General features: G+C 28.4%; 2 protein-coding genes across 3 annotated transcripts; one reads left to right on the forward strand and one right to left on the reverse strand.

Moving 5' to 3' along the window:
- Positions 1-15,595: 15,595 nt before the first annotated feature.
- On the forward strand, positions 15,596-16,867 carry LOC115712180 (enoyl-CoA delta isomerase 1, peroxisomal). The gene has a single exon (XM_030640429.2). It carries the CDS (start codon positions 15,711-15,713, stop codon positions 16,407-16,409), a length of 699 nt encoding a protein of 232 aa, XP_030496289.2. The 5' UTR covers positions 15,596-15,710; the 3' UTR covers positions 16,410-16,867.
- A 934-nt stretch (positions 16,868-17,801) lies between these two features.
- Positions 17,802-26,953, reverse strand: LOC115712179 (carbonic anhydrase 2). Of its 2 annotated transcripts, XM_030640427.2 has the most exons (10): positions 26,675-26,953; positions 25,151-25,219; positions 21,131-21,192; positions 20,723-20,863; positions 20,050-20,098; positions 19,843-19,959; positions 19,657-19,710; positions 18,793-18,878; positions 18,335-18,440; positions 17,802-18,220 (listed from the first exon to the last, which is right to left on the reverse strand). In XM_030640427.2, exons 2-10 carry the CDS (start codon positions 25,199-25,201, stop codon positions 18,053-18,055), a joined length of 834 nt encoding a protein of 277 aa, XP_030496287.1. In that variant the 5' UTR covers positions 25,202-25,219; positions 26,675-26,953; the 3' UTR covers positions 17,802-18,052. The 2 variants fall into 2 exon arrangements, with proteins under 2 accessions (XP_030496287.1, XP_030496288.1); XM_030640428.2 differs by lacking the exons at positions 25,151-25,219; positions 26,675-26,953 and adding an exon at positions 21,460-21,614.
- Between the last annotated feature and the right edge of the window lie 1,019 nt (positions 26,954-27,972).

A 27,972-nucleotide genomic window follows, 5' to 3' on the forward strand; every position in this document is an offset into this window, starting at 1 on the left:
TTACATTTGAGGCACCTACTTCTGATGACTTTTTTAATGACTTTTTCGTTGACGACGACTTTTCCAGTGATAATAACTTTCCTGGTGACTTTTCTAGCACCGAAAACTTTTTCGACAAAACTTATTATTTTTTTTACAAATATGAGATTTTTCACTTTTTTTTTTTACAAAAATATGACATAAACAAGTCCATATGAATGTAAAAAAATAAAGAAAAATAAATAACCCTATGCTATTAGTTATTTATGCCATAAAAAAGTAAACTATTATAATTTTTTTTATATATTATATAATTTCTACATATATTCTTTATATATTAAAAGTGATTATTTAACGTTAATGTCTTGTTTAACGATCTTTTTTTTTTTTTTTTTTAACGTTTTCAATAATGTCGTTAACCTATTATTCTTATGTAAAAAAACTAAAAAAAAGAACGTCTCAAGAAATCAAAGAAATCAAACAATAATCGTGAAATCAAAGAACATCTATCTCTCTTGCAAACACGATCTTCTCTTCTTTTGAAGAAATCAAAATTGGAGAACGTCTGTGATAACTCTAAGATTTAGAGTTATTTTGATATCTTTAAACTTGAGTTTTAAACCAAATAGTAGAGAAATTAGTGTCTATTTTATGTAATTGTGTTTAGTTTGTTGTGTCTTTGTAGTAAATAAAAATGTGTTTGTGCTATTAATTGTTAGAGTAACTTATGTTACTAATTTTGTGTGTGTTAAGCAAGAAAAAGGCGGAAGTAGGTGGTGGGAAATTTTGGGAACAGAAGAAAAAGAAGCAGGGAAATGCATGCATGATGCTGACTATTATTGTTGTAGCAATTATCATGTAGCAATCGGCAAGCCCAGTAAGAAAATCGTGACAGTGTTCCAGCTAGATTAAATGAGGAATAAAGGGTGCTTAGGTGGTGAGAATGTTGTACAATGAGTCAGCTGATGTGTGGAAAAAAAAAAACAAGTGGACAAATGACTTGGATTCCCAATTAGGGTAAAGTTTAGTACCCTCATTGGGGCAACCAAAAATATAGAAAAATGGAAGATAATGGCTGCACTTTGAAGCTTTAAGTAGTAGTACCATTTTCAGCAAAGTACAGAGAAAAAAAAAGATACAATGAAGAGAAGAAGAAGAAGACCAAGAAGGAGAAAAATGCAATCACAATAGAGAGGACTTGAGCTCACTAACTCATTTGTTTTGCTCTCCTCTTTAAATTTGTATCATCTTCTACTCTTTAGTGTTCTTTTTAACTCCATGGATTTGCTATTTTTTGGTTTTGTGCTTTTAATTTCATATATGAACTAGGGTTGAACATCGGGCGAGTTTACCGGGTTTTAGGTTCGCGGGTTTCGGATTCAAAAAAATAAAACCGAACCCGAACTCGAATAGGGCACGGGTTGGCATGTTTCGGTTGGCCGGGTTGGCGGGTTGACCCGGTCAACTCGTTAAAAAAAATAATTTTTTATTCAAATAATTATATCCTTTTTTTTTTTATTTATTAAATTAAACATATATAATATATAAATTTATTCATCAAATCTACTATTGAAGAAAAGAAGCATTAATCAATTCAACCAACAAACAAACAACTTGTAGACCCAACTTCTTCCTTGTCCTCCCTACAAAGAGGTCTTTGGATTTGACCATTCCAGGAACATTTCCAGAAACGGTTGTGAATGTGAAATGAGCCACTGCCTCTTTCCTCCCAAGTGAAACCATTACAGCTGCCTTTGGTGTACGAGGCTCATACTTTTCCAATTTGCTTTCTTTCTCACCATCCATTATTAACTTCAAGTTCCCACCATCCGTGTGTGTGTGAAATGTTAGTGTTAATTATGTTAGGTTAGGGCTGCTGAAATGTAAAAATGTTTTAGGATTTTTTATTTTTTAATTAATAATTTAATATATATAAACTGTAATAAAAAAAAAATAAAAAATATATATAATATATTTAAATTATGGGTTGGCAGGCGGGTTCTCGGGTTCAACCCGAAACCCGGTACCCTTAAAAACTCAACCCGCGAACCCGCTCGAAGGGTACCGGGTTGAACCCGACCTACCTGAACCTTTTTTAAAAAAAAAAAAAAATTGCGGGTTCATGGGTTCGAGTTCGGGTGGGTTGTTCAGGTTCGGGTCGAACTTATTAGAATATTTCTAATTAAGGAAATAAGATAATATTATTGATTCTGATAAATGAATATTTTATATTCATTGAATATGGACATAATCAATTACGTAATATTCTATATATGGTCAGATTTCTATATTCATTACCTGATTTGATTTCCTGAATTAATTGTCAAAATATTCTGACAATTAATGTGGCACAGATACTGATGGAGTATCTCACCTATAAATATAGGGTCTCGGTCCCCGAGCTCCTCACTCATTCTGTTCATAACAGCAAATTCCATCTAAAGAGAGTTGAGAGAGCGAGGAAGCCCGATTACCCACATCAACCAGTTTCCTTTGCAGATCAAAGCTTATGTGGGTTTGAAGCTCAAGAATCAATGGCTGGAGGTATTTCGATCCTTATTCATAGTGCATATATGATTTATTAATTCCGCACTTTATTCATAATCATGTATGTTTTAGTCTATACAAATAAATGTCTAACAGTTGGTATCAGAGCGGATTATATATCTCTGTCTTGATTTATTTTGAGTTTCATATATATATATACATACATTTACGGGGTTCTTCATTTATAATATAATATATATTTTATATATATACTTTCATATTATATAATTCCCGATTATATATATATTCATATACTCAATTTTTTATATATACATATATATATATATATTCATCTTCATATTTACGTTCATATATATATATTATATACATTCATTTATACCGTATAATATATATATGTTTCTGAGTATACACTTTCATATTATATTCATTGATTTCTTTCCATATAATTGATTATCATATTCTTTTATATATCTTTATGATATTTTATATAGTTTAATGTGTATATGTAAGTATATATGTATATATATATACATATCCAGTAATAATTTTTGTTTGCATATATATTTTATATACATTTTCTTTTCATTTACGTATATATATTCATATTTATATATATACTTTTATATTAATATTTCATAATCTATATGTTCATATATATATGCACATTCATATTTATATTCATATACTGTGTGTATACATATAATTTTCATGTATATATGTTTATGTATAATACTCAATGCTTTCATATTTTTGTTGCATAAAATTGTATGTAATACTCTCTTTCATACATTAATGATGATTTTATGCAGTATATATACATTGTATACGAGTATATATATACATGAAAGTTTTATTTTTCGGTCTATAATTTTTCCGTTTTTATTTTCGGTATTTATTTTAAATCCTCTATTCATTACTATATTCATATATTATTTTAGATCGATTTTATGAATGAAAAGGATTTAAAACCCATTTGAAAACTGAAAATTTTTTCTTAAGAACACGATCGGACCCGAAAGAATTTTTTATGAAATTAAAGACTACATTTTACGTGTTTTCGATGCTTGAAATCAATATGGATTTCTTAATTTATTCATTTAGATCATTTTGGGATTGGTTTCATGAATTTTGGTCATCGGTGTTGTTTTTCATGGTAGTTTTTCAAAAAAAAAAAGGGAAAATTAAGAAAAATTTAAGAAAATTCTGAAATTTTGTTACTTTGATTTATTTTTGGAATTTTATTTTATTTCCTTATTTTTGTTGATTTAGTCAATTAAATTACATTTGTTTAACTTTCCATTCTTATTTAACATATATCTTCATATATTATATGTTATTTAGTAATAAATTATTATGAAAAGTTTTTTATTTGGTAAATTAATTACATGCTTTATTTTTTACATGTAATTACAATAATTGTGATATTTTAAGAATGTGAATATTTAATTATTCTACAATTAAGTGCGCAATTATTATATTTATTTACCAATTAAGTAATTTATTGATTAAATTAATTGATAATCTGTCATCAAGTATATTCTTTAATTTTGCATTTAATTTATTTCATATAATTAATTGTACTAATTTGTATATTTACGTTATTTATACAAACTAATTATTAGTACAAATAATTAAGATATTATATGGTTATAAATGCATAATTAATTACATATCATGGAATTAAGCATTTAATATATTATCATACAATAATTGTTTTAATTTGTATTTATTTGGAAAATTTATTTTTAATACAATTAATTTTGATTTGTATGATTTAAATGCTATACATAAATTCCTTTTATAGTGCTAGATATATTTAGAAATGTTCAAACATTAAGATATGTTGAATATCTTATCTAGCACATTAAGTTTCATAAAATTTCATAAAATTATTAATAAAATATTCATAAAACTTCCTAAAATGAATAAAATATGAATAAAATGTAAGTAATTTTGTGGTTTGACATAAGAAAACATGAACTCGGGACAAATGCTCATATCTAGAACGATTTTTAATGATCTTTGGACGACCACACTAGGAGCACTAATCTCAGTGATTGTCTACTATGTTAATAACGAAATTACTTTTAGGTAGAGCCCAATACCTAATGTCAAAGTGAAAATATAATTTTATATAATTAGGGAGTAGCCACAGCATCCTTATTTGTATAAAATTATACATTAATTAAAATTCACCTTAATGGACATAACTTGTAATTAATTATATAGGTATAATAATTTTACCCCACAGGGATTTTATTATATTTGTATAATTAATTAGGATAATATGTTAAATTAAATTCTCTTAATTTACCCCACAGGGAGTTATGGGGATTTAATTTAATAGTGTTATCACAAATTTAATAAAGATAGATAATAAACCTTCATTTTCCTAAACTAATAGTTTAATTAAATCTATCATAAGGTTCATCTAATTTTATTAAATTTAAAATTTAGCCCACAGGCAATTTTAGATTTAGTAAAATTTTAATCTTCAGTTTATATTTTAGTGTCTAGTGAACCACATAATTTTAAATAATTAGGGAGTAGCCACAACATCCTTAGTTATATAAAATTATATACATTAAGTGGATCAAGATCACATAATGGACATGAATTATGTGAACATAATAATCTTACCCTACAGGGATTTTATTATATTTACATAATCAATATGTTAAATTAAATTCTCTTAATTTATCCCACAAGAAATTATGTAGATTTAATTTAATAATTTTATCATAAAGTATAAAATTTTGAAACATTTATAAATAATTAAGTGTTTCATACCTTTCATTGAGATAGAAATATTAAACTTTAAGTTTTTCATAAATTGTGTAAATCTATCATAATCTATACATCTAAATCTAATCTTATTAAATTAAAAATTTAGCCCACAGGCAATTTTTGTTTAATAAGATTTCATATTTAAGCATGTTTATTCATTAGTAAAAACATGATTCATTTAAACCTCAAAACTATATGTAATTTTATTACATCACTATTCATAAATTTTTACCATACTAGTAGAAATTTCCAAAATTTATTCTGATAACTTCATCCAAAATGTACAGTTTTTACTGTATAATTAAGAAAAATAAATCACACTTTATTATCACCAATAAATTTTCAATTTATTGTGTATGAATTCATTCTAATATAGTTAATGTGATTATTAACACATAGTGGATTATTTTAGATTGTTATTCCACATTCATAATTTCTTGCAAGGTTTACAAATAAACCTAAGAAAGTCAGTAACTGTGAGCAAATCTTATCCATAGACAAGATAAGTTCTCACATTTAGAAGTTTAAGGAACAAGCAATATAGTAGTGGCTTTGTTTTAAAATTGGCAAAGACCTTTATGTTTCAAGATTCTATTGAAACTTGATTTAGACACATTTAGAGGTCTTTACTACAAATGATGTCACTCATAAAGATATGCAAGTTCAATCTGACAATAAGAAATGTGTTATTAATAAGAATTCTTCTACATTATAGCACCAAAAATTATGGAACATATCTCCATAAATAGAATAAATGTTAATAAATGGTGGGGATCTTCATTACACTTGATTTTACTAACTTTATTTAGAACTTGTGTGAATTTCATTAAGAATATGTATTCCAACAAGTCAAAATTGGTGCATACTAGAATTCTACCATATTAGAAATCATACAAGTCAATTAATTTTGAAGACATGGACTCAAATTTTGCATCTCATTTTTAACGATTACTCACATAAATTATTTTTCTACAAAAGTATAGATTTATATGTTTCAAAGACATTTAAATCTTAAGTAGAGAAATAGTGCATTTTGCATATTAAGATAGTGAGATCAAATATAAAATGGAGAATACTACATTAAAATTCGTGAGTATGGATAAACTCCCAGTCCATTTGCAAAGTTTCTTTAAAAGCATGGGTTCATTGCCCAATACATATGCCTGTTACACCTAAATCATAGTGTGTGACAGATTTAAGAAACTAAGCATTTTTGGACATGGGGTGGAGCCTACATAGCAAACTCCAAATCTTCCTAAATCTTTGTCTATTAATACTCTTAAATGGGGTGTACATATCGAATCGTGTTCTAACCAAAGTTGTTTCTCAAACATATTTTGAGTTGTGATAAGGTTGAAAACCGACTTGATGACATGTACACATTTTATAAATACCCATATATAGTTAGAGTACAATTGTCAAAGAAAAGATCTGGAACCTAAACCATAAATGAACATATTTCATTTGAAAAGCTATAAAGTTTAAGGGTTACATATTTTATTATCCATCTCACAACACTAGAATTGTGGAATTAAGAATTGACTTGATCAGTGGGAGTGATCAATCTAGGAACCTAGTTTCCGAGAAAGATCATTCATATTTTCTCAAACTTCCACCTCAAGTGTTAGATTAATTATGATTCACAACAACCCTTAAGATTAATGGTTATTGAGAATTCATAACTAATCATTAATAATATACAAGTCATTGGTAAAATTCTAATAAGTTATGTTATTTAGTAATTGCTTACAATTTCTAAAATAACATGCTATTGAACCATTTGCTCTTTTAAGAGTTTGTTGGTCCATCGTTAAGATGACTTATTAGAACAGTAAGATCAATGTATTCTAGTGATCACATTTTGTGCAATAAGAGTTCAACTACAATATTAATTTGAGACACAAATTAAATTATAGAATGATAAAGAATTGAAGTTGTAGTACAATATGCCATGAATGAAGAAATGAATATCTTAAATAGCAATAAAGTTTATCTTTAGTAAAGTTGCCTAATGGGGTGGAGAACATTAATTAAGCATAGGTTTTTTTTCACCAATAATATTCATTAGGCAACATTGAGAAACATAAAGATATAAAAGAATATTCATTGCTAAGAAGTTCATTTTGAACTAAGAATCAATAACAAAGGAGATTTACATTCTCAATTGTTTTTATAAAAGATTCTATTATAAACCTTGGCATTTGTTGGTTGTTTTAATTCATTAATCAATTCCAAATAGTGAACTAGAGGAGAAGGTATATAGACTGCCATAAAGATTTTCCTCTAATAGTGGTGAACATATGCAAGCTTAAAGTGTCTACCTATAGATTAAAACAAACATCTCACAAATTGGTATTATATCATCTTTTCCTTTAGGTTTGAAAAGAGAATTATGGAAATAATTATATACCAGAAAGTTAGTGGGAGTAATATTTGTTTTATACGTCGACAATATGTTACTTGCAAATGATGATAAAAGTTTTCTATATAAGTTGAAATCATTCATATCTTAAATTATTATTTTGAGATAAGGAATATAAATAATATATATAATTTTAATTAATTATAGAGTAGCCACAGCATCTCTGATTAAATAAAATTATGTATTATTCATCAGATATAACTTTTATCTTTAAGTGTGATAAATTCAACTCGAACTAGCATCTGAAAAATGATCTGGAGTGAGAATAAATTAAGAACATTCATTTGCTTCTATTTTAGAAGCCTAATGTATGCCTAAGAGTCTGAATAAGACTTTGCATTACATTTGTTTCAGGATCGTTAAGTAGTATCAGAATAACTAAAGTTAAGACCACTTTATTTTTCATACAAAGTGATGAGGTATCTTTAAGATACTAAAAATTATATTCATACATATTTTAAGATGAATTGACCATCTGGAAATATAGTTAACCAATTAGATTCTAACATACTTCACTGGTTGTATTGATTCACGTAAATCAATATTTTATTACGTCCTTAAGATTACCGGTAAGTTATATTATAGAGAATCTTGATTGTTATTTCCACTATAGAAGTCAGATTCATTTATTGTTTTGAGGATACATCTCGTATGATGTATTATAGAGTTTCATAGTAGGCCTAGAGTTCAGAATTACAGTTTCATTAGGCCATTAAGAAAATTTTGCGATAAATTCAGCTACAATATTTATGGCTAATAACTCTAAGAGTACTGGCCGAAGCTAGCATATCGACATTAAGTATTTAGCCATAAAAAGGCGTGATAAGTGGTCATTAATCACGCAAACTGAATTGGGTGATCGCATAGATCCTTGACTAAAGGCATGCCGCAACACAAATTCAAGGATCATAAAGTAAATATGGGATTCAGTTAACCCATATGCAGTTTTTTTATTTGTACAACCAAAAATTATTTTATGAAACTCTAATTTCAATATTTTCTCATATTTATGTGCACCTTAATTTCATCTGAGAAAATTATCGTAAGAGGACCTGAATAAACATAAGGGTTAGGGTTTATTCACTTAAGTACATTGCCACATAAAGTACATTGTTATATAATAAATATATCGTAATACATGGAAGATAATACTCGACTTATAATGAGGACATGTCGCTATGATTCGTATTTTTATTTTTTAATGATGAACGTTTGGGTTTGAATGTTTTAGTTTAAATGCTGACCAAGTGGGAGAATATTAGAATATTTCTAATTAAGAAAATAAGATAATATTATTGATTCTGATAAATGAATATTTTATATTCATTGAATATGGACAGAATCAATTACGTAATATTCTATATATGGTCAGATTTCTATATTCATTACCTGATTTGATTTCCTGAATTAATTGTCAAAATATTCTGACAATTAATGTGGCACAGATACTGATGGAGTATCTCACCTATAAATATAGGGTCTCGGTCCCCGAGCTCCTCACTCATTCTGTTCATAACAGCAAATTCCATCTAAAGAGAGTTGAGAGAGCGAGGAAGCCCGATTACCCACATCAACCAGTTTCCTTTGCAGATCAAAGCTTATGTGGGTTTGAAGCTCAAGAATCAATGGTTGGAGGTATTTCGATCCTTATTCATAGTGCATATATGATTTATTAATTCCGCACTTTATTCATAATCATGTATGTTTTAGTCTATACAACCCGACCTACCTACCGGGTTGAACCCGACCTACCTGAACCTTTTTTTAAAAAAAAAAAAAAAATTGCGGGTTCATGGGTTCGAGTTCGGGTGGGTTGTTCAGGTTCGGGTCGAACTCGCTCAAAATTTAGAGTTCAGTCCTAATATGAACTAAGGTTATTGAGATTTGGGTGGTTATGAACTCTTGTATGAATTAATGATTTGATTTGTAATAGTTGAAGTAATGCTATCTTTCTTCAATTAGATGTGATGAAATGTTGAATGAATATTATTTTTTTGGCCAGATTTAATATTTAGGAAGCTAAATCTTAGAAAAGTAAGACCTAATTGAACTATACATGATTTTTACCTATTTTTTTAGGTATTAAATAGTAGTGGAATATGTATATATATTAATGTTGCTGCAATAATTAAGAATTAAAAATCTTAATTTTAAATTTCATTTTAAAAATTAAAACAAATGTATATTATTTAATTGAAAAAATTAAATATTGATATATTGCATTTAAGGTAACGTACTATGATATGCTGTTACCTGGAGATAAAATATGCACTAAATTGAATATATAAGGTACGTAGTAGTTGTGATGAAAAGGGCAATAATTCTAATCTGCCAAAGCCAGACTATCTATATATTTTCAAACCCTATATACATATATAGCTTACTGTTGTTTACACATCAAAACTCATTTCACACGTTTCTGGATTTCTTTTACCTACATATTTACATCTGACCCAATTAATTGATTAATTGTTACAACTTCTTGATGGGACTACACACATTTTTGTATCAGTAATTTGCGGTAAAATTTCATCAACTATCAATTTACTTGCAAAAAAATCATCTAACTTCATATTTTAGTGGGAAAACCCTTCAAAGTACGGTTCCGTTTACATTTTTAAGGTGTCGTCTGTCCAATCTCGTTAAGTCCTAATTTTGTCCACGTGGCAATAACAGGTCACTAAAAAATTATCCTACATGACCATGTTTTACAAAATAAAAATTAAAATTAGTAATTAAAATAAAAATAAAAACTTTAAGAGTAATTTGTGCCAAAACCCCCTCAACTATCAATTTACTTACAAAAAACTATCCAACTTTTGTAAGTAAATTGATAGTTGGGGGGTTTTGTCGCAAATTAATCTAAAATATATATATACACATGATGTCTTTTAACGTTTATAGTTGAAGTTTAGTGCAGTGCTGAATATTTGATTATTATTATTATTATTATTTTTTTTTGAGAAATTAAAATCATTGTATTGCTTAAACTCAAATTTACAACTTAATAGTACCATTACGACCTTTATAATCTATACAACTTGTAGAATTTATAAAATTAATTGTGTTGTAAATTTATAATTGCTCAAACCATTCCAAGTCTTTTTATTTCAGTTTTTAGGCAAAATTAATAAAATTCTAACTTTTACCTCATCTCGAATGCAGAGCATTAACATGGGTAAGGGTGCCCATGGATTGGTTTGGTCTTGAGTTTACCAAACCAGTATAACAGTTTTTTGAATATTAAAAATCAAACCAAACCAATAAATTTCTCAAACCAAACCAATTGGTTTAGTTCGAAATTGTTTAAGTAGAATTTATAATTATTCATATTTTTTAAGTGATTGTACTGTTTTATTAAGTTTTTAATTTTATTTTTTAAAATATATAGAGTAATTTGCGGCAAAACCCCCCAACTATTAATTTACTTGCAAAAAATCATCCAATAAACTTTGAGGTTACATGTTTTTTTGCAAGTAAATTGATAGTTGAAGGGATTTTGTCGCAAATTACTCTTAAAGTTTTTATTTTTATTTTAATTTTTATTTTGTAAATATAGCTACGTAACATAATTTTTTAATGACCCGTCATTGCTACGCGGGCAAAATTAAAACTTAACGAAGCTGGACAGACGATACTTAAAAATATAAACAGAACAGTACTTTAGAGGGTTTTTTTACTAAAATATATAATTGGATGATATTTTGTAAGTAAATTAATAGTCGAGAGAATTTCACCGTAAATTACTATTTTGGGAAAAAAACAAAAAAATACAAAAAAGGGAAAAAAATTACAAAAATATCTTGGGCCGGCCCATTAAACATTTATACAGTCCACATACAAATATTTACAAAAATACCACATGCACTAAGCCTTCAGCTGTACAGAGCGAACCATGAAGATGAAAATACGCGTTCGTTTCAAAACCGCAAAACAACCAAAATGAAACCAAAACGAGAAAAATACAACTATTAATTCTGGCAAAATCAATTGGAAAAGAATACCTGCAATGATCTAAACTGAAAATGACGAAAAAAAAATCAGAAAAACTGTGAAGAAACTGAAATTACACATTTGTTTTCTATTTTATTCGATCAAAATAACTCCCCCTAATATCGAAATCTATATTCATGAAATGTAGATCTGTAACAAACAGATCTGGAGCTCCCACTAAATCCAAAACAATGTATGATGTGAAAAATTTAAAAAAAAAACCTCATGAAAAATACATCTACGTTATATACAGTTGCATTTTGATTTATTTTTTGTTTTGGTTGCCTTATAGTTGCATTATCGTTTTATGATAGTTTATATATTATGCAAGAATTTAATTTGATGGGGACTAAGAAATAGTAGTTATACATAGTAAGTTTTGTGCAAATAGTTGCATATTAATTTTATAGTGAAATAACATATGCAAGTAGCAAAACTATAACAAAACTACAAAACAACTGTATGCAAGTGCAAATAGTTGCCTTATAGTTGCATTATCGTTTTATGATAGTTTATATATTATGCAAGAATTTAATTTGATGGGGACTACGAAATAGTAGTTATACATAGTAAGTTTTATGCAAATAGTTGCATATTAATTTTATAGTGAAATAACATATGCCAGTAGCAAAACTATAATAAAACTACAAAACAACTGTATGCAAGTGCAAATAGTTGCCTTATAGTTGCATTATCGTTTTATGATAGTTTATATATTATCCAAAAAAAAAAACCTCTATTACTCGTCAAATTACAAATTCCTATTGTACAGTACTCTATAGTATATACCAAACCGTATATAAGAAGCTAATGTATTACAGGAGACATGCAACTACATAAGAAGCTTGCACAGAGAGGTTGATAATCTAAGTGAGAGACTTTCTGAGCTATTAGCAACAACAGACACTGCTCAGGCTGAGCTGCCACCCTGGCACCCCACAGAAAAAAGGGAAAAGGGAAATGTCGCTGGAGGATTAAAAATCCCGGCAAGAGAAGGTTCTTCTTCTCTAGTTATCTGTTAAGTTAAGCCATACATTAATTCCTTATTCACTTAGGCGTAATGAAGTTCTTCTTCAACTGAGCACTTCTAATTATCATATTCTAATATCTCAACCAAAATTCTCTATATAAATATAAATATTCATACAAAGAGATTTAAGAGCTTCTGTTCCTTGCGATCACGAATTCCGAAGCTCTTGGTCATTACCGATTCTTCCGAGCTACGTGAAATTGAGTCTCGCCGAATAAGCTTCTCCGTCGACATCGGGAAGATACCACTACTTCCTCCGCTCCGGAGTAGTACAGCTCCTGCCTCGGATCGTAAATTGACGGCAGCGATGGAAAGTAATGGTAGGAACTCGACGGCCAGGATGATGTGTCCGCTGCCACCGCCAGCATGTCGGAAGATTCTTCGAGTTTCTGCATCAAAACCCCTTGCATAGGTCGCAAAACGCCTCCGCACAGAACCGTCTCCACCGCCGCTTGACACACGTGCCAGTTCCCGCTCGATAGAAGCCCCACTTCCCCACGAGCTCAGCTACTTCCACCATGAATAATTTCCAGATATACCCACAAGATTGTGTGTGCAAGTGGTAAAAGTGTAATAAAATAAACTTAAAGTGTATAAAAGTTGCTTTTAACGTGTTGTAGTATATATGTAATAAAGTTAGCTTCTTGTATTTTTAGTGTAAAAATTTCTACTATTTTTGTATTAATTAATTAATATACTTTTGTCTATTTAAATTAGTTGTTGTTGCATTTGCATTAGGCTATTATGTAAGACACAGAGAAATGAAAATGATGGGTCAGTGACTCAGTTCTTACTGCTGACACATCAGATGAGTACATTTTTCTAGTAACTATAAAATGTACAAATATGAAAAAAAATATTAAACTAAAAAATTATTTTGACCAAATAATACATGAATACATCCTATTTAAGAAATGCATTATAGAATGAGTGAACCACCACCCAATATTTTATACCCATTTATCTATTTTTTATTTGGTTTAACCTCTCTTTTTCAAATTTTTGTAATATTAAATTCAAAATCCTATCCCATACGTAAGTGAAAGAAGAAAAGGGCTACTATTCATTTGTATGTTTCTATTTTTTCTAATCAATAATCAAATCACAAACATGGGTATCCTTAAATACTCCGCAGGCTTTTACCTTTTTCTCTGTGGATTCCATAACTCCACCCACCAACCCAACTTAGTTGGGATAAGTTGAAAAATATCAATTTTTTGTATTTATTAATTAAAAATATTTTTATATTATTTTTTTTATTAAAATGTGCTTATTTTTTTTTGAGTGGATTGTCTAATATATCCTCACTTTTTGTTTAACTCTAGCATATAATTTACATAACTTAAGGGGTCTAATGTGCATATCATCAATAAAAGTGGGTATATCTAAAAAAATATGAAAATAAAGGTAAAAATTAAAATAAGTAAAGTAAACTGGGTATACAATCTTACTTATTTTCATATGTTGCTATTTTTTTTTTTTTTTGCTTCTTATTATTATTGTTAGAATTTATATCTTAGGATTAAAAATTGATTTTTTTTCTTTATTTTCAATTAATTAACAACTTGCAGCGGAGAATGTTTTTTAAAAAATTAATATTACTAATTTTTATATATTTTTTTATGAATAATATAAGAAGTTAGGTGTAGAAACATGTCAGCTCGACATATAATTACAAAATTTCTTTTTTATAATAGAAAGCTGACATGATTTATTACACTTTTTTTGTATATCTAATTATTTAAAATTATTCTCATCATTGTATATCACGTGTTGTCATTATCGTATCTGATTAAGTCGCTATCATTTTAGCTTACCAAAAAAAATTAAAAATATAGCGAGATTTATGGCACTTTTACTATACAACATTCAGAAACGGAATAAATTAATGAAGAAATGTAACGGAATAAATGAAAAATAATCGGAATCAATATTTGTAATATGTTGTTTACTAATTTTTTTTAGAAATGGAATAGTTGTGATTTATCTTGTTTACTTTATTAGGAAACGTAATCGGAATGCTTAAATTGACTAAATTGGTCTTTTGAGTTAAACTATATTATATGATAGTTATTTTGTAAGACATATTTTAAAAGATAAAATTGTCATTATATATTTAATATTAAAAATAAAATAAAATTAATTAAAATCTATTACCCTAAATGACATTTTTTACAAAATTGGATTTGGTGGGGATGTTCTCCCTTTCTTTTCTTTCTTATTTAATGGAGTTTTCCATTTTTTAATTTTAATAATGTAAGTAAACAAATGTAAGGGAATGATTACCTTACCATTGATTCTCGTTACTTATTAGTAAACATGCCATTAAAGTTAAAAGGGTAAATAGCGGCATAAGTCCCCAAAGTTTTATATTTGTAAGCAGCATAAACTCAATGTTTATTTTTAGCGGCATAAGTACCCAATGTTTGTAAAACTGTAATTTTTCTCTAATATTTTCAGTACATACGCTGTTATTGTTTTAAACAAAGCACATATAAGGCCTAAATTCTTGATCATTGGGTCTAGATAGAAATATGTAGTATCAGCTACTTCCAAATGTTCTTTTAATAAATTCAAAACAGAGTCTGTACTGATGAAACTAGAAGAAAATTATAGTTTTATAAACATTGGGTACTTATGCCGCTAAAAATAAACATTGGGTTTATGACACTTACAAATATAAAATTTTTGGGTACTTATGTCGCTATTTAGCTAAGTTAAAATAAATAGAGGTATATATATTTTAAAAAAATTACCTTATATATTATTTTTAGTATGTGAATTGTAATTGTTGCTATAAAGAATTTCGTAAAAATATATATAAAAAAAATTATATTAAACTGTAAAAATAAATAAGAGAGATAAAAAGATAACAAATAATAAAGATTTTAGACTGTTATCTCTGACTCTTATATATATTAATAGAATTATAGATTTTAGAACCAGTCTCTAAAGCTTATGAAAATTGACCTCAAAATCAAATACGACTGAATGTGCACTTTAGAGAAGAAAGGCAAAATCTTCATACTAACCCTAACGGGTCAAGATGAACACAGGCTAAACCCAACTCTTATCGATTCAATTCACTCAGCCATACGCCGAGTCAGATCAGAGGCTTCTTCTTCCTCATCTTCCGCTCTCATTACCACCGCCCAAGGAAAGTTCTTCTCCAATGGCTACGACCTCGATTGGGTTGGTTCATCCCAAACCCGTGGTCCTCTTCTCGATTCCAAGCTCAAATCACTCATCGCAGACCTTATATCGCTTCCCTTACCCACCATAGCCGCCGTTTCCGGCCACGCCTCTGCTGCCGGATTCATACTCGCTTTAAGCCACGACTACGTTCTCATGAGGAAAGACAGAGGATTCCTCTACATGAGCGAGCTCGATATTCGACTACCGATCCCGACTTGGTTCGTGACTTTGATTAAGTGCAAAGTCGGCGCGCCAGCGGCTCGGCGGCTTGTTCTTCTGACGGCGGCGAAGGTGACGGCTACGAATGCTGTGGAAAAGGGAATTGTTGATTCGGCGCACGATAGCGCGGAGTCGACGGTTGTGGCGGCGGTTGGTTTGGCGGAGAAGTTGGTGGAGAGGAAATGGGATGGTGACGTGTATGCTCAGATTAGGATGGAACTGTTCTCTGAGGTCTTGGGTGAGATTCGCCTAAGCAACAGTGCATCCAGGCTATGATTATTGGGCTGGGCCGCCTCTCGCAAAGGCCCATATCTCTATCTAAAATCTGTATCTATAAAATTATTAATAAATATATTAATAAGGGTAAATATGTGAGATATTACTCAAAATTTTATATGTTTAAGCTGTATAAATTTAATGTTTATTTTTAAAGTTATAAGTATTAATACTTATACGGTTAAAAATAAATATTAAATTTACGTGGCTTGTAAACATAATAAAATTTTAAATACTTATTTTACTATTTACCTTATTAATAAAATACTAAAGTCATCCCTACTAGTACGACTGAGTCCTCACATTAGGGGACTTGACTTGTTGCTATTCAGGTTTTTCTGTTTTTATAAATATGTGTGTTAGTGGGTTTTGTTTAGATAAGTTTCGTGTGCTGTTTTTTGGTGATTAAGAATTAGAGGTGTGCTAATTATAAATCTTTATTACAAACTCTTTATTAATTTTTGTGTCGAAAATTACATACTTAATATTTTTTTAACAGAGTTTTGATATCACACTCAAAAAACTTCAAACCTATTTTTATAAGAATTAGAGCAATTTGAGGCAAATTTTTTTTATGTTTTAATTTTTATACACTTAATTATTCTTTTTTTTTTTGGCAAAATCTCATTATGTTTTAATTTTTATACACTTAACCTTCTTATTTTTTTTGTTAAATATTACCGTTAAATATTATCGTTAAATATCTACTGGATGACTACTGTATAAAGTAAAAAAATAAGTAACAATAAAAATATTGGGTTCAATACTTAAGACATTAAATATAAGTATTGTTGGTAGAGGTTCAAAAAGTAAAATAAAAATGCTAAAGTAAACATGCTTTTATTGGGATTAAAACTCATGACCTCGTTTAGATGCATAAAATGACTTTACCATTATACCAAAGCTTATTTTATGTTTATAGATATCACTTTTATTATATAAATATATGTTGTAACTAACTAAAGTACATATATATTTTTTTCCCTATTTTTTTTCATGATTTTAATTACTCTAAGAATTAATATTCAACTCCACCACCCAAATAATGAGTTTGATAAAAAAAACCTCATAATTTAGATTTGGACCATGTGATGATTATTATAAAATTAAATAATTAATTAAATGTGACACAGTTATTACCTTGAATTGATTGCCATTAATTATATAATTAATATATACATGTATTATAAGGTAGACAGCCTCTGCAATAAGTCTGTCGAAATATCAATTTAATTTCTTTAATTGATAACTGATAACCCTTGTAGAGAAGGTGATAGGCAAGTGCAATAATTCCTATACCACAAATAACATTATATTCAATTTAATTATTTGTATATATATAATATATATAAAACACTTTAATGAAAAATGGGATACACATGGAGAAAAATCACAGAAACAAACAAATATTATTGAACATAACAAAGAAAAAAAAACACAGAAGAAGAAATATATGTGCCATTGAGGCTACAATATTATTTTTGCTTAGAGAACAAACAACAACAACAAAACAACATTAAATTTACAAACATGAAGTACCTTGAGGAAATTAAGGTTACGACATTTATATATATTTAAAAGAAAAAAAAGCTCTCGATTCCAAAGTTGGATGCTGCTGCTGCTGCATATCATATGTAATTTTATTAACTGGTTAGTGTGGTTGGTGAAATTTTGCAATCGAGATTCCAAACTTCAAAATTTCCCTTGACGAAATCATAGTGTGCTCCTTTGATAGATACAGCATTGTTTGTCAAGGCATCTTTCACAAATGGATATGTCAATAAATTTGACAATGAAACATTCACAGCTTCCTGCACAACATTATTTCCACACCCAAAAAAAGTTAATCTTAATTAGGAGACAGAATAAGAAGATCACACACAATCATATCAAAATGGTTATAATAAAATGTAATAATAATTTACCTTTTCACAGTTGCTGCATTGGTCACCGAAGCTTAAGTCACTGAACTCTGATTTGACCTTGGATTTTGCTGGTGCACATATTTGTACCCAATTCTCAATGAAGTCACTGAATCCCAGTAAAGAAAAAAGAAGAATAAAGTCAAATATATATTCAAAATTCTAATTATAAAGTCACTGTAAAAGCGTTTGTACGACACATACCAACTACAAAAAATAGCAGTACTTTATTTCACTTTGTAAATATTCGGTTCAACTTTAGGTGACCTGGAATGAATCTATACTATACTATCTCCTATTACAAGTATTAAGTAACATTTGTTTTATTTACTTACTCTAACGTGGATAAATAATAGTTTATGTTTAAGATTCTAAATATATACTAGCAGTGCATGCACTTTGATAGTTTTAACTTTCCCATCAAAAATTCAAAGAGTGAATTATTGGTCAGTTTTAGGTACCTAGCTGTGGTCCCATCGTCTGGGATAGACATGAGTCCCTTTATTCCACCACAGCAACTGTGTCCAATCACCACAATATTCTCCACCTGAAAATTCAATAATAAACTCCAGTTTCAAAACAGAAGGAACCTTCTACACTTCTTTTATATATCTTTTAGTTTTTCCTCTTCTATGTATAATACATTCTTTAATTGAAATGTTTCATATTCAGACACCAAAAGCATTAATTCGATACTAAAATACAACGCAGCAGAGCAAACTAGAAAGTGATATACTATGTTTAAAAATGCACATTTACATATGAGCCAAAATAATTGCAAGCCCTTCTATTAAAATCGAATGAGTCATTAGTAAATTTTTCAAGAAAATGAATACAAGAAAGGGATGAGTCTATTTTTGGTTGCGAACCTATGTCTTATCCTAAACCATTTAAAAATAAAAAGACTGATTATAAATACTGTAGAAAAGGATTATTAATTAATTAATTACCCAAAAGAAAAGGAAACTTGTAGATTAATGTTCAAAGTCATAAGGTCTAGCTAGCAAGGAATAGGGGATATGAACATTATCCATTAGCAAACAAAAGCATCTCCTAGTTGTTTGGTGGGCACATGGTCTTAATTAGTTGCGATGAGTACTAACATTTTACACATATATATTATTAATTTAGTTAGGTGTTGAGGAAGAACCATACAGACACTTGTAAATATTTTATATATATATATGTGTTTTTTTAGATAATAATAAAAAATTAAAGAATCAAGGCACCATGATTGAAGGGGAAGAACAAAATGATGTGTGTACACAGTAAAGTTAGCACCAAGAAAAAAGGAGAGGCCTACATATAATATAATTAATATTCACCTTGAGATGTAATATCGCATATTCAATGGCCGCGCCCACTCCAGAGTATTTTGTCTGCAAGTAACAACCACTTATAACTATAAGTCAAAGGTACAATGATAATATTTAATTTATTTAGTCATGAATATAAAGTTTTTATTTTTCTTAAACATATAATTAATTGCTATATTTAGAGTTTTAGCTAACCTGACAATAGGGTGGAACCATATTGGCTATGTTTCGAACCACAAAGGCCTCTCCAGGTTGGAAATTCAGAATGTGTGAGGGGCAAACTCTAGAATCCGAGCACGCAAATACCAAAAACTACAAACCAATTTCAGATTTTTAATTAAAAAAAAGAAAAAGCAAAGTAGATATTCCACTAAGAAATGACATAAGATTAATATTGCTCACCTTGGGGCTCTGCCCTTTGGCCAGTTCACCGTACAATTTAGGATTCTTCCTGAAAAAAATTGACACATTTCCAACAACAAAACACCTTATGAGTTAACCAGAAACTTAATATATAAAAATAAATTAAGAGTTATAATAATCCAAATTGGCCAACCAATTACTACGTAACCATTAATTAAGAACCAAACAAATACTCTAAACAATAGCTACTTCAGATAAATACTATAAAATAAATAATTGCTGGCGTTTTATGCTTTTCTCCTACTATATGACTACTTTAGAATCTTTCTTGTTTAGTACAAACACCATACATTAAATAAAATATATAGTTTTTGCTCAATTTATACCAATGATTAGAATTCTTGATAAGTTCTTCTGATTATAATTTACAGTAATATATGTGCCAATTTATCAAGTAAAGGAAAATTAATTTCCGTGTACGATCTCCACAGATTTTAACCAATATTTCAATTTTAAATATTTTACTTTTATTTTATCAATTAATACATATAATAATCCCATTAATATAATAAATTAAACAACAGTCAACGAATTTGGGCAAGTGGGGGTGCTTTGAATTTGGATACATGTGACCAAAAAATATTAGAATTATTGTTTTTAATTAATAATAAAAACAAAAATGGATGGAAGTATAGTAGGAAAGAAGGTTTACTCGTATTTCTCAGTCTTAAAGTGGTTGAACCCGGTTTTGATCCTCTCAATCGGGTCAAACTGATCCGACCCGGTAACTTCTAACTCGGTGGTGAGTTGTTTGATCTTGGCGGCGGCGACATCCCCGAGGTGATTTTTCTCGCTGAAACCGAAAATAACGGAAACCGTTAGATAACATGCCACGTCATGTGGGACCCAACTTTCTCGGGGGAGACTTATCTCAGCCGCAAAAGTCGGATCCTACGTAATCCATAGAAAACGGATTTTCGTCTTCAAACCCGAGTTAGGAGTGGGGGCCAAGGTGAAATGACATAAAAGGACACTGTTTTCTAACATTATTACGGAAGAAAAAAAACACGGTTTGTTTGGAAGAAAAGAAAAGAAAATTAAAAAAAGAAAAAAGAAAAACCTGAGAAGCTTGGTGAGTCCAGCAATGGCGTCCTCGTACGTGTCGTTACCCATGTCTTCTTTCTGTAAAAATTAAAATAAAATAGAGATTAAAGACTGAACTATGAAAAAATTGAAACGATCAATAAAATCATCGATTAAAAATTCATACGTCGACAAACAGAGAGAGTTTCGACGTTAAAGGTCGGAGAATTGAAATTCAAAAACAGAAATGCTAAAATTCAGTACTGATCATAAATTGATTTGATCTAAACAAACAAAAACAATCGAATTGAAAAACTATATATACAAGCCGATCTGAATATATGAAGAGGAAACTTCAATTCGAACCTGTTATGTAAAGATTGATCGTACGGATTTGAATGTTTTTCTTTTTTCTTACCAAAAAAAAGCTTCTACTCTCTCATGTATAGCGTGACCCAAGAGGCCAATATTTATAGTGCCCACTTAAGCTATTTTTAACTAATAATTTAATTTTTTTGACTAATTAAAAAATATTAATACATAGCCCAAAACGGCAAATTATATATATGACACTCTAGGAATTATCTTATATTTAATATATATAGTATTGGATTATTACAAAAAAAAATCTACTACTTTCTTTTTTAAGAGAGAAAAAAAAAAACAGATTTACAATCTCTTTTAGGATTTTTTTTTTTTACTTTGTAATAAAAATAAATAAGGAAAAGAAATAGTCATAAAGACCGGATATATGGGAAATTTTTTATAGAAAATAGAGAGTAATTAATAACAATTTATGGAAAAAAAAGATAAGATGAATTAATCTATTTTTTTAGTAAATAAAATAAATTAATATCAATGCCACTTTACACGGAAATGGATTTGCTTTTGATTTTTCTGCAGTGTTTTTTTTTTTATTTAATTATTTAATGTTTTGATAAGTATTAAGTGTGCTTTTAAAAAGTGTGTAATTTTTATAAAATTGTGATATGATAAGTGGAGAGTTGATTTTTAATTTGAATTATTAAATATAAAAAGGAAAGAGTGAAAGAAGCGGCCTAGGACTCAGTAGCGGAAGAACCGGTAATGTAATTAAGTGAATAAACGACAGCGTATTGGGGTTGCAGCGTGATAATCAGTGGTGACTAGTGGAAAGGTGACGATGCTCATAAATGACCAAGCTTATATAGAAACCTTTTATCATAATAATGGATTAATAAAACCTTTTTATGATTTATATTTATTATTATGTGTTCAATAATTCAATAACAAAAGAAAAATCAATTCTGTCAGTTATCTACGAGTTCGAAATTTGTAAACATTAAAGAATTGTATTGACTTTTTATTCTCTTCATTGATATTCCATTATATTGGGAATAGAAAATGATGTTTCAAAGCTTTAAGTTAAACCAATTCACAATTTGATAATCAATAAAATTAACTTAATTGTGCACAATCCCAATGAAAGCTTCTGGTGATCAGAATGTTAATGATTTGGCACATTTTATCTTAATTTTGATAATAATTTTTAAAGAAGTGCTAATTACAACTTCTTATTATAATCATATGCCAAAATATTTTTTTTTTAAATTTTTTTATAGTGATATTCGTTATAGTTACAATATCATTCTTGTAAATTTTAAAAAAAATTCTGAATAGTTTACAGTATTGAAAACAGAGTTCTTCATATTCCAGTTTATTACCACGCGTGTTCAAAAAATTTTAAACGTATTTTCGGCGCGGTAAATTATTTGAAATTTTTCAAAAATTTACAGGAATGGTGTTGTAAGCATAACGAATACCGCCATGAAAAAAAATTTGAAAAAAAAGTATTTCAACGTATGTTTCGAATGTAAAAATTGATTAAGAAGTTGTAATTAGTCATCTTCTAATTTTTAATATTTGCAAGACAAAATTTTACAAAACTCGTAATTGAATACAAGAACTTTTTTTTTTTGAAATGGAAAAGAACTCCTATTTATTATAGGTAAATAATATTTAGTTTTTTTTTTGTAAAAAAAAAAAAATAACATTAGTTCTAATATAAAGGACAAGCTAGTTACTATAAATTGATATGACATGACATGAAAATGGCAAGGACAAATGCATTAAGAAATTAGAGTCTTTTGTGGATGTAAGATGATTCAAACTTGAGAATCTCATACCATAAAGATGATGATTGATGAATAAGGTGGTTAATAAAAAAGGAATAGTTTGAAGCTCCAAAATTAAAAACAAAAATATTGATCATCAAGAAATACCTCCAAAATGGAGGACATCATTTTCATGACAGAAGAGCTTCATATCCAATTTGCAACTTGGATTTCTATTCCTAATCCCAATTAATTATGATAATGCCTAAAGGGACCTTTTTTGTATATATATATATATATATATAAAAAATACCCTTTTACAAAGTTCAATTGCAAATGAAGGTAAACTAATTGGTTGATTCAATCAAAGACTCTTGTGGAAATGTGGACCATAAGGAAAGACTAAAGAAAGAGACATCATTTTATGGTTCAAAATGGGTGGCTTTTTGTTTTGAATAAGAGCCTCAGAAAGAACTCACACACACTAATGATCCCAAAAAATGACCCAACCCACTTGTTTTTTAATTTTTATATTGAGATTGTCGTAGTAAATGTTTTTGTTGGATTTAAGACCATCTAAGTTTTATAGGTTTATTTGTAGTGTTTATGTTACATTTAATAGTTATCAAATTTAACTCTAAATAGAGTTTTGATAATTGAATAATTATTATATTTTGTATGGATTCTATATAGTTTTAATCTTTTAAATTTTTTAAATGGAATAATTTATTGAAAATATGATTTGAACAATTTATTGAGCGTTTATATATCTTTTTTCTTTGTATGCACTGCTGGAGTGCTAATTACAACATTTTATTATAATTTTTTAGTCAACTTTCATGTTTGAAATCATATGGCGAAATGTTTTTTTCTAATTTTTTTTTCACAGCGGTATTCGTTATAGTTACAGTATCATCCCTGTAAATTTTTGAAAAATTTCGAATAGTTTACAATACCGAAAATATAGTTCCTGATATTCCAATTTACTACGCGTGTTCAAAAAACTTCAAACGTATTTTCGGCACTGTAAACTATTCGAAATCTTTCAAAAATTTATAAGGATGATGTTGTAAGCATTACAAACACCGCCGTGAAAAAAGAAAATTGAAAAAAAAAATATTCCAACATATATTTTTAAGCGTAAAAATTAATAAAAAAGTTGTAATTGACGGTTTTAAAACAAAGTATTTCAATCTGCAAATTATTTATGTTTCTCAAAATTTCTACAAAACAATAATCATAATATAAATCAATATACATATATATAAAATAAATAATACATTTTTTTGGGATATACTCTAGAAGCTCTTTGTATTTATTATAGACAATTTTAAAATTGGTGGAACGTTGTCTATACGGCGTTAGATGAGACCTGTCTAGAAGTACACCAACTTAGATATATATAACAAGGTATAGAACCACTCTTCTTTATGGATGTATGTGAACTTGGGATGAAAAATTTCATTCAATGACTGATGAGTTTTGTCCTTAATTTAATAATCTTATGCAAATTACATTTATAATAGAATATAATTTGTCTCTATTCAATCAAGAATAGCCAATTCAATAAGCTCGTGATCTAAATAGTACTCACCTCTCCAATTTCTATGAGCCTTTCTTCACTCTTCTTTTTTCTTATTAACAATACAATACACATAATTGAAAGTTGTCATCATGTGAGCCCATTTTGGGATTTGATTCTAATTTGGTTATTGTGAAATGGCATGTTTTGGTTGGTCTAAGGTCCCATAAAATGGCCTACTAAATTGGGTCATGTCATGTATATAAAATAATATTAGGGTCACTCACCTCATCATCTCACGTCTTTACATATTTATTTAATTGTATGAAAAGGGATACCACTATCTAAATTATATATTATTATTATTATATTTTAGATCAATTATGAAATAAAACAAATAAACATGTAAATCTTTAATGTTAGAAAGTATAGGAGATTTTACCGAAACTTTTGCTGAACAGCATAGTAGCATACACTTTTTAAACCCAGCCATGTTGTTGTACCACTTACTCTGTTTAACATAACATTATAATCAAAAGGTAAGATACATAAATAGTTGAACTTTAAAATAAAAAATTAAAAGAGAAGAATTTTCAAAAATATTATTTTTTAATATTTTATTTATAATTTTACAGCATAAATTTTTTAATTAAATTACAAAAATACATTTTGTTCAGCTAAAGATAATTAAAAAAAAAACAAAACAAGAAATCAATCACGACAACTATAAATCAACTATAAAATAGCTAGAAAAATAATCTCATAATAACTAGGGTAAATACCATTTTGGACTCTGTGTTTTGCAAAAGTTACAGATTGGACCCTGTGTTTTGTTAAATGACAAAATGGACCCTATATTTTCTAAAATGGTAAAAATAGGACCCTGAGCTTAATTTTAGACAACTTTTTTTTAATACAACCAACTTGAAGATAATTCCTAATACGAACAGATACAAAAAATATAAACAATTTTGTCATAGCACTTTTAGATCGAATTATAATTAAACTTTAAAAATCAATTCAGGGTCCTATTTTTACTATTTTAGAAAATACAGGGTCTATTTTGTCATTTAACAAAACACAGGGTCCAATTAGTAACTTTTGCAAAACACAGGGTCCAAAATGGTATTTACCCTAGTAACTATAATACAACTATAAATAAACTATAAAACTAGGATCTGACTAGGTTCGCGCCTAGGGTCCATCCAGTACAAGTGCTAAAAAAGACATTTTTCAACTTACCCCTTAAAATTATACATATTTTTTAGTAATTTTCAAAAATACCACATATTTTTTAAATAAATTATCCAATAATGTTTTTTTTTCTCCTAAGGTTCATCTAATCTGCCTAGAAAACAACCAAAAAAATAGTTTATTGTTTTACTAAAAAGGTATTTTTGTAATTAAAAATGTATAAAGAGTACAAATGAAAAATTTTCTGTATTGATGTATTTTTGTAATTTTTTTCAAATTTTTGGTAAATTGTGTAAAATTTTCTAATATGTCTTAGTTTGATATTTCTTTAATTAATAAATTAGTACATGGAAAGGGGTAACTATATATGTACATAATACATAGATTTGTTTTTTCCCCTAAAAAAGATTGTATTTTTAAAATACATAGTAGTCAAACAGATTATTATTATGACTTAAATAATGGTTAAGCATGATATAATACAGCACATATTATGACATATTTCTTTTTCTTTTTGACTTTTAAATCATTAAAAATATCAAAAGTAGTATAGTCTCATCTCATGGATTGAGTTGGGTAATGGGTGTTTTCTAATTGTTTTAGATATTCTGAAAAATTAATAGTAACCCAACAAAAGACATTTCAAAGAGAATAATAAGTGACCAATTCTTATATATGCCTTCTGGCTCTTCAAATACACCAACTCCTTTATATATGTATATTTATATAACAAAGGATGCGGAGAAAGTATAGTGAAGAAAAGTATATGTACCTGAAAATAATTGAAGCTATTAAATATGATCTGTTTTGGTTAGCCAATTTGGTCTTCTTTTCACAGTACCATGCTTGACCCTAAAAATTTACATAACTATGAATTTGAACCACTTTTAATTACAATAATGGAGAGTGTATATATATATAAATATAAATATGTATATGTATATGAATGAAGGGTTAGAAGAAAGATGAAGTGTGGTAATGAGAGTAGTAATGTAAAATGTAATCCTATCCTTATGTGGTTTTTGAGGATATGATATGAGAATTTGAGGTTGTATATTGTTTTGCTTATGAAACCTTATAAGTCATAGGGAACCACTTAAATCGCCAAACATATTCATGTTTAATTAGTTGTTTTGCATTTTTAACAAACTGACAAAAAGTTTTCAATGTGAATTTAGTATAACATTAAAATACTTTTAAGTCATTTTTTGTTTCTATTATAAACTTATTCTTTCTTCTTGGCCTTTACTATTATATAAGTATAGATGTAAAGTAAGCTTCAAAGTGGATTGGATTGGATAGAAGGTCCATTTTGGGACACAGGTTTTGTTCATTTTGATAAGTTCTGTTTTTATTTTCTTCCAATGAATATTACTTTGCAATTTGGTCCCTCAGAAATTTATTTTTGTGATTAAGTTTCTTGAGTTTATAAAAAAGAACAGTCAAGTCCTTTATTGAAATCATAAACTATCTGGTTTTCGTCCACTAAATAATATTATTATTTTTCAGAAAAAATAAATTGAAATATACAATTTTGGAGATGTTAAGGGAAAAGAAAGCAATTTGTTCACAAAACTATACTGTCATGATTCATGAATAAATCTTATTGTGTCTGTGAAGAAACAATAAAGGAAAGAAAAAATTGTTTCTGTACATTGCTCAAGAGAAGAATTACAAGTGTTTATATACAGAATGAGAAAGGCAAATAAGAAGCTGTTACAATAGCTAAAACAGTTACAACCAATAACAGACAACCAACAAATACTGTTGTAACTAATAACAGAAAACTAATCAATTAAACTTCTCTTGACAGCCCCACTCAAACGAAGTGTCCTCTGAACAAGAGACATAGAGTTTGTTGCGAAAAACAGAGAACTTATTGCTTGAGATGGGCTTGGTAAGGCAGTCGGCTAGCTGATGTTCAGATGGAACATGCTGAACTTGAAGTTGTTTGTTGAGAACCTTGTCTCGAACAAAATATAGATCAATCTCTATATGTTTTGTTCGAGCATGAAGTATCGGGTTGGCTGCTAGCATAACCGAACTGATGTTGTCACACTAAACCAATGG

The sequence above is a fragment of the Cannabis sativa genome, chromosome 4, assembly GCF_029168945.1.
Source record: "Cannabis sativa cultivar Pink pepper isolate KNU-18-1 chromosome 4, ASM2916894v1, whole genome shotgun sequence".
Lineage (NCBI taxonomy): Eukaryota > Viridiplantae > Streptophyta > Magnoliopsida > Rosales > Cannabaceae > Cannabis > Cannabis sativa.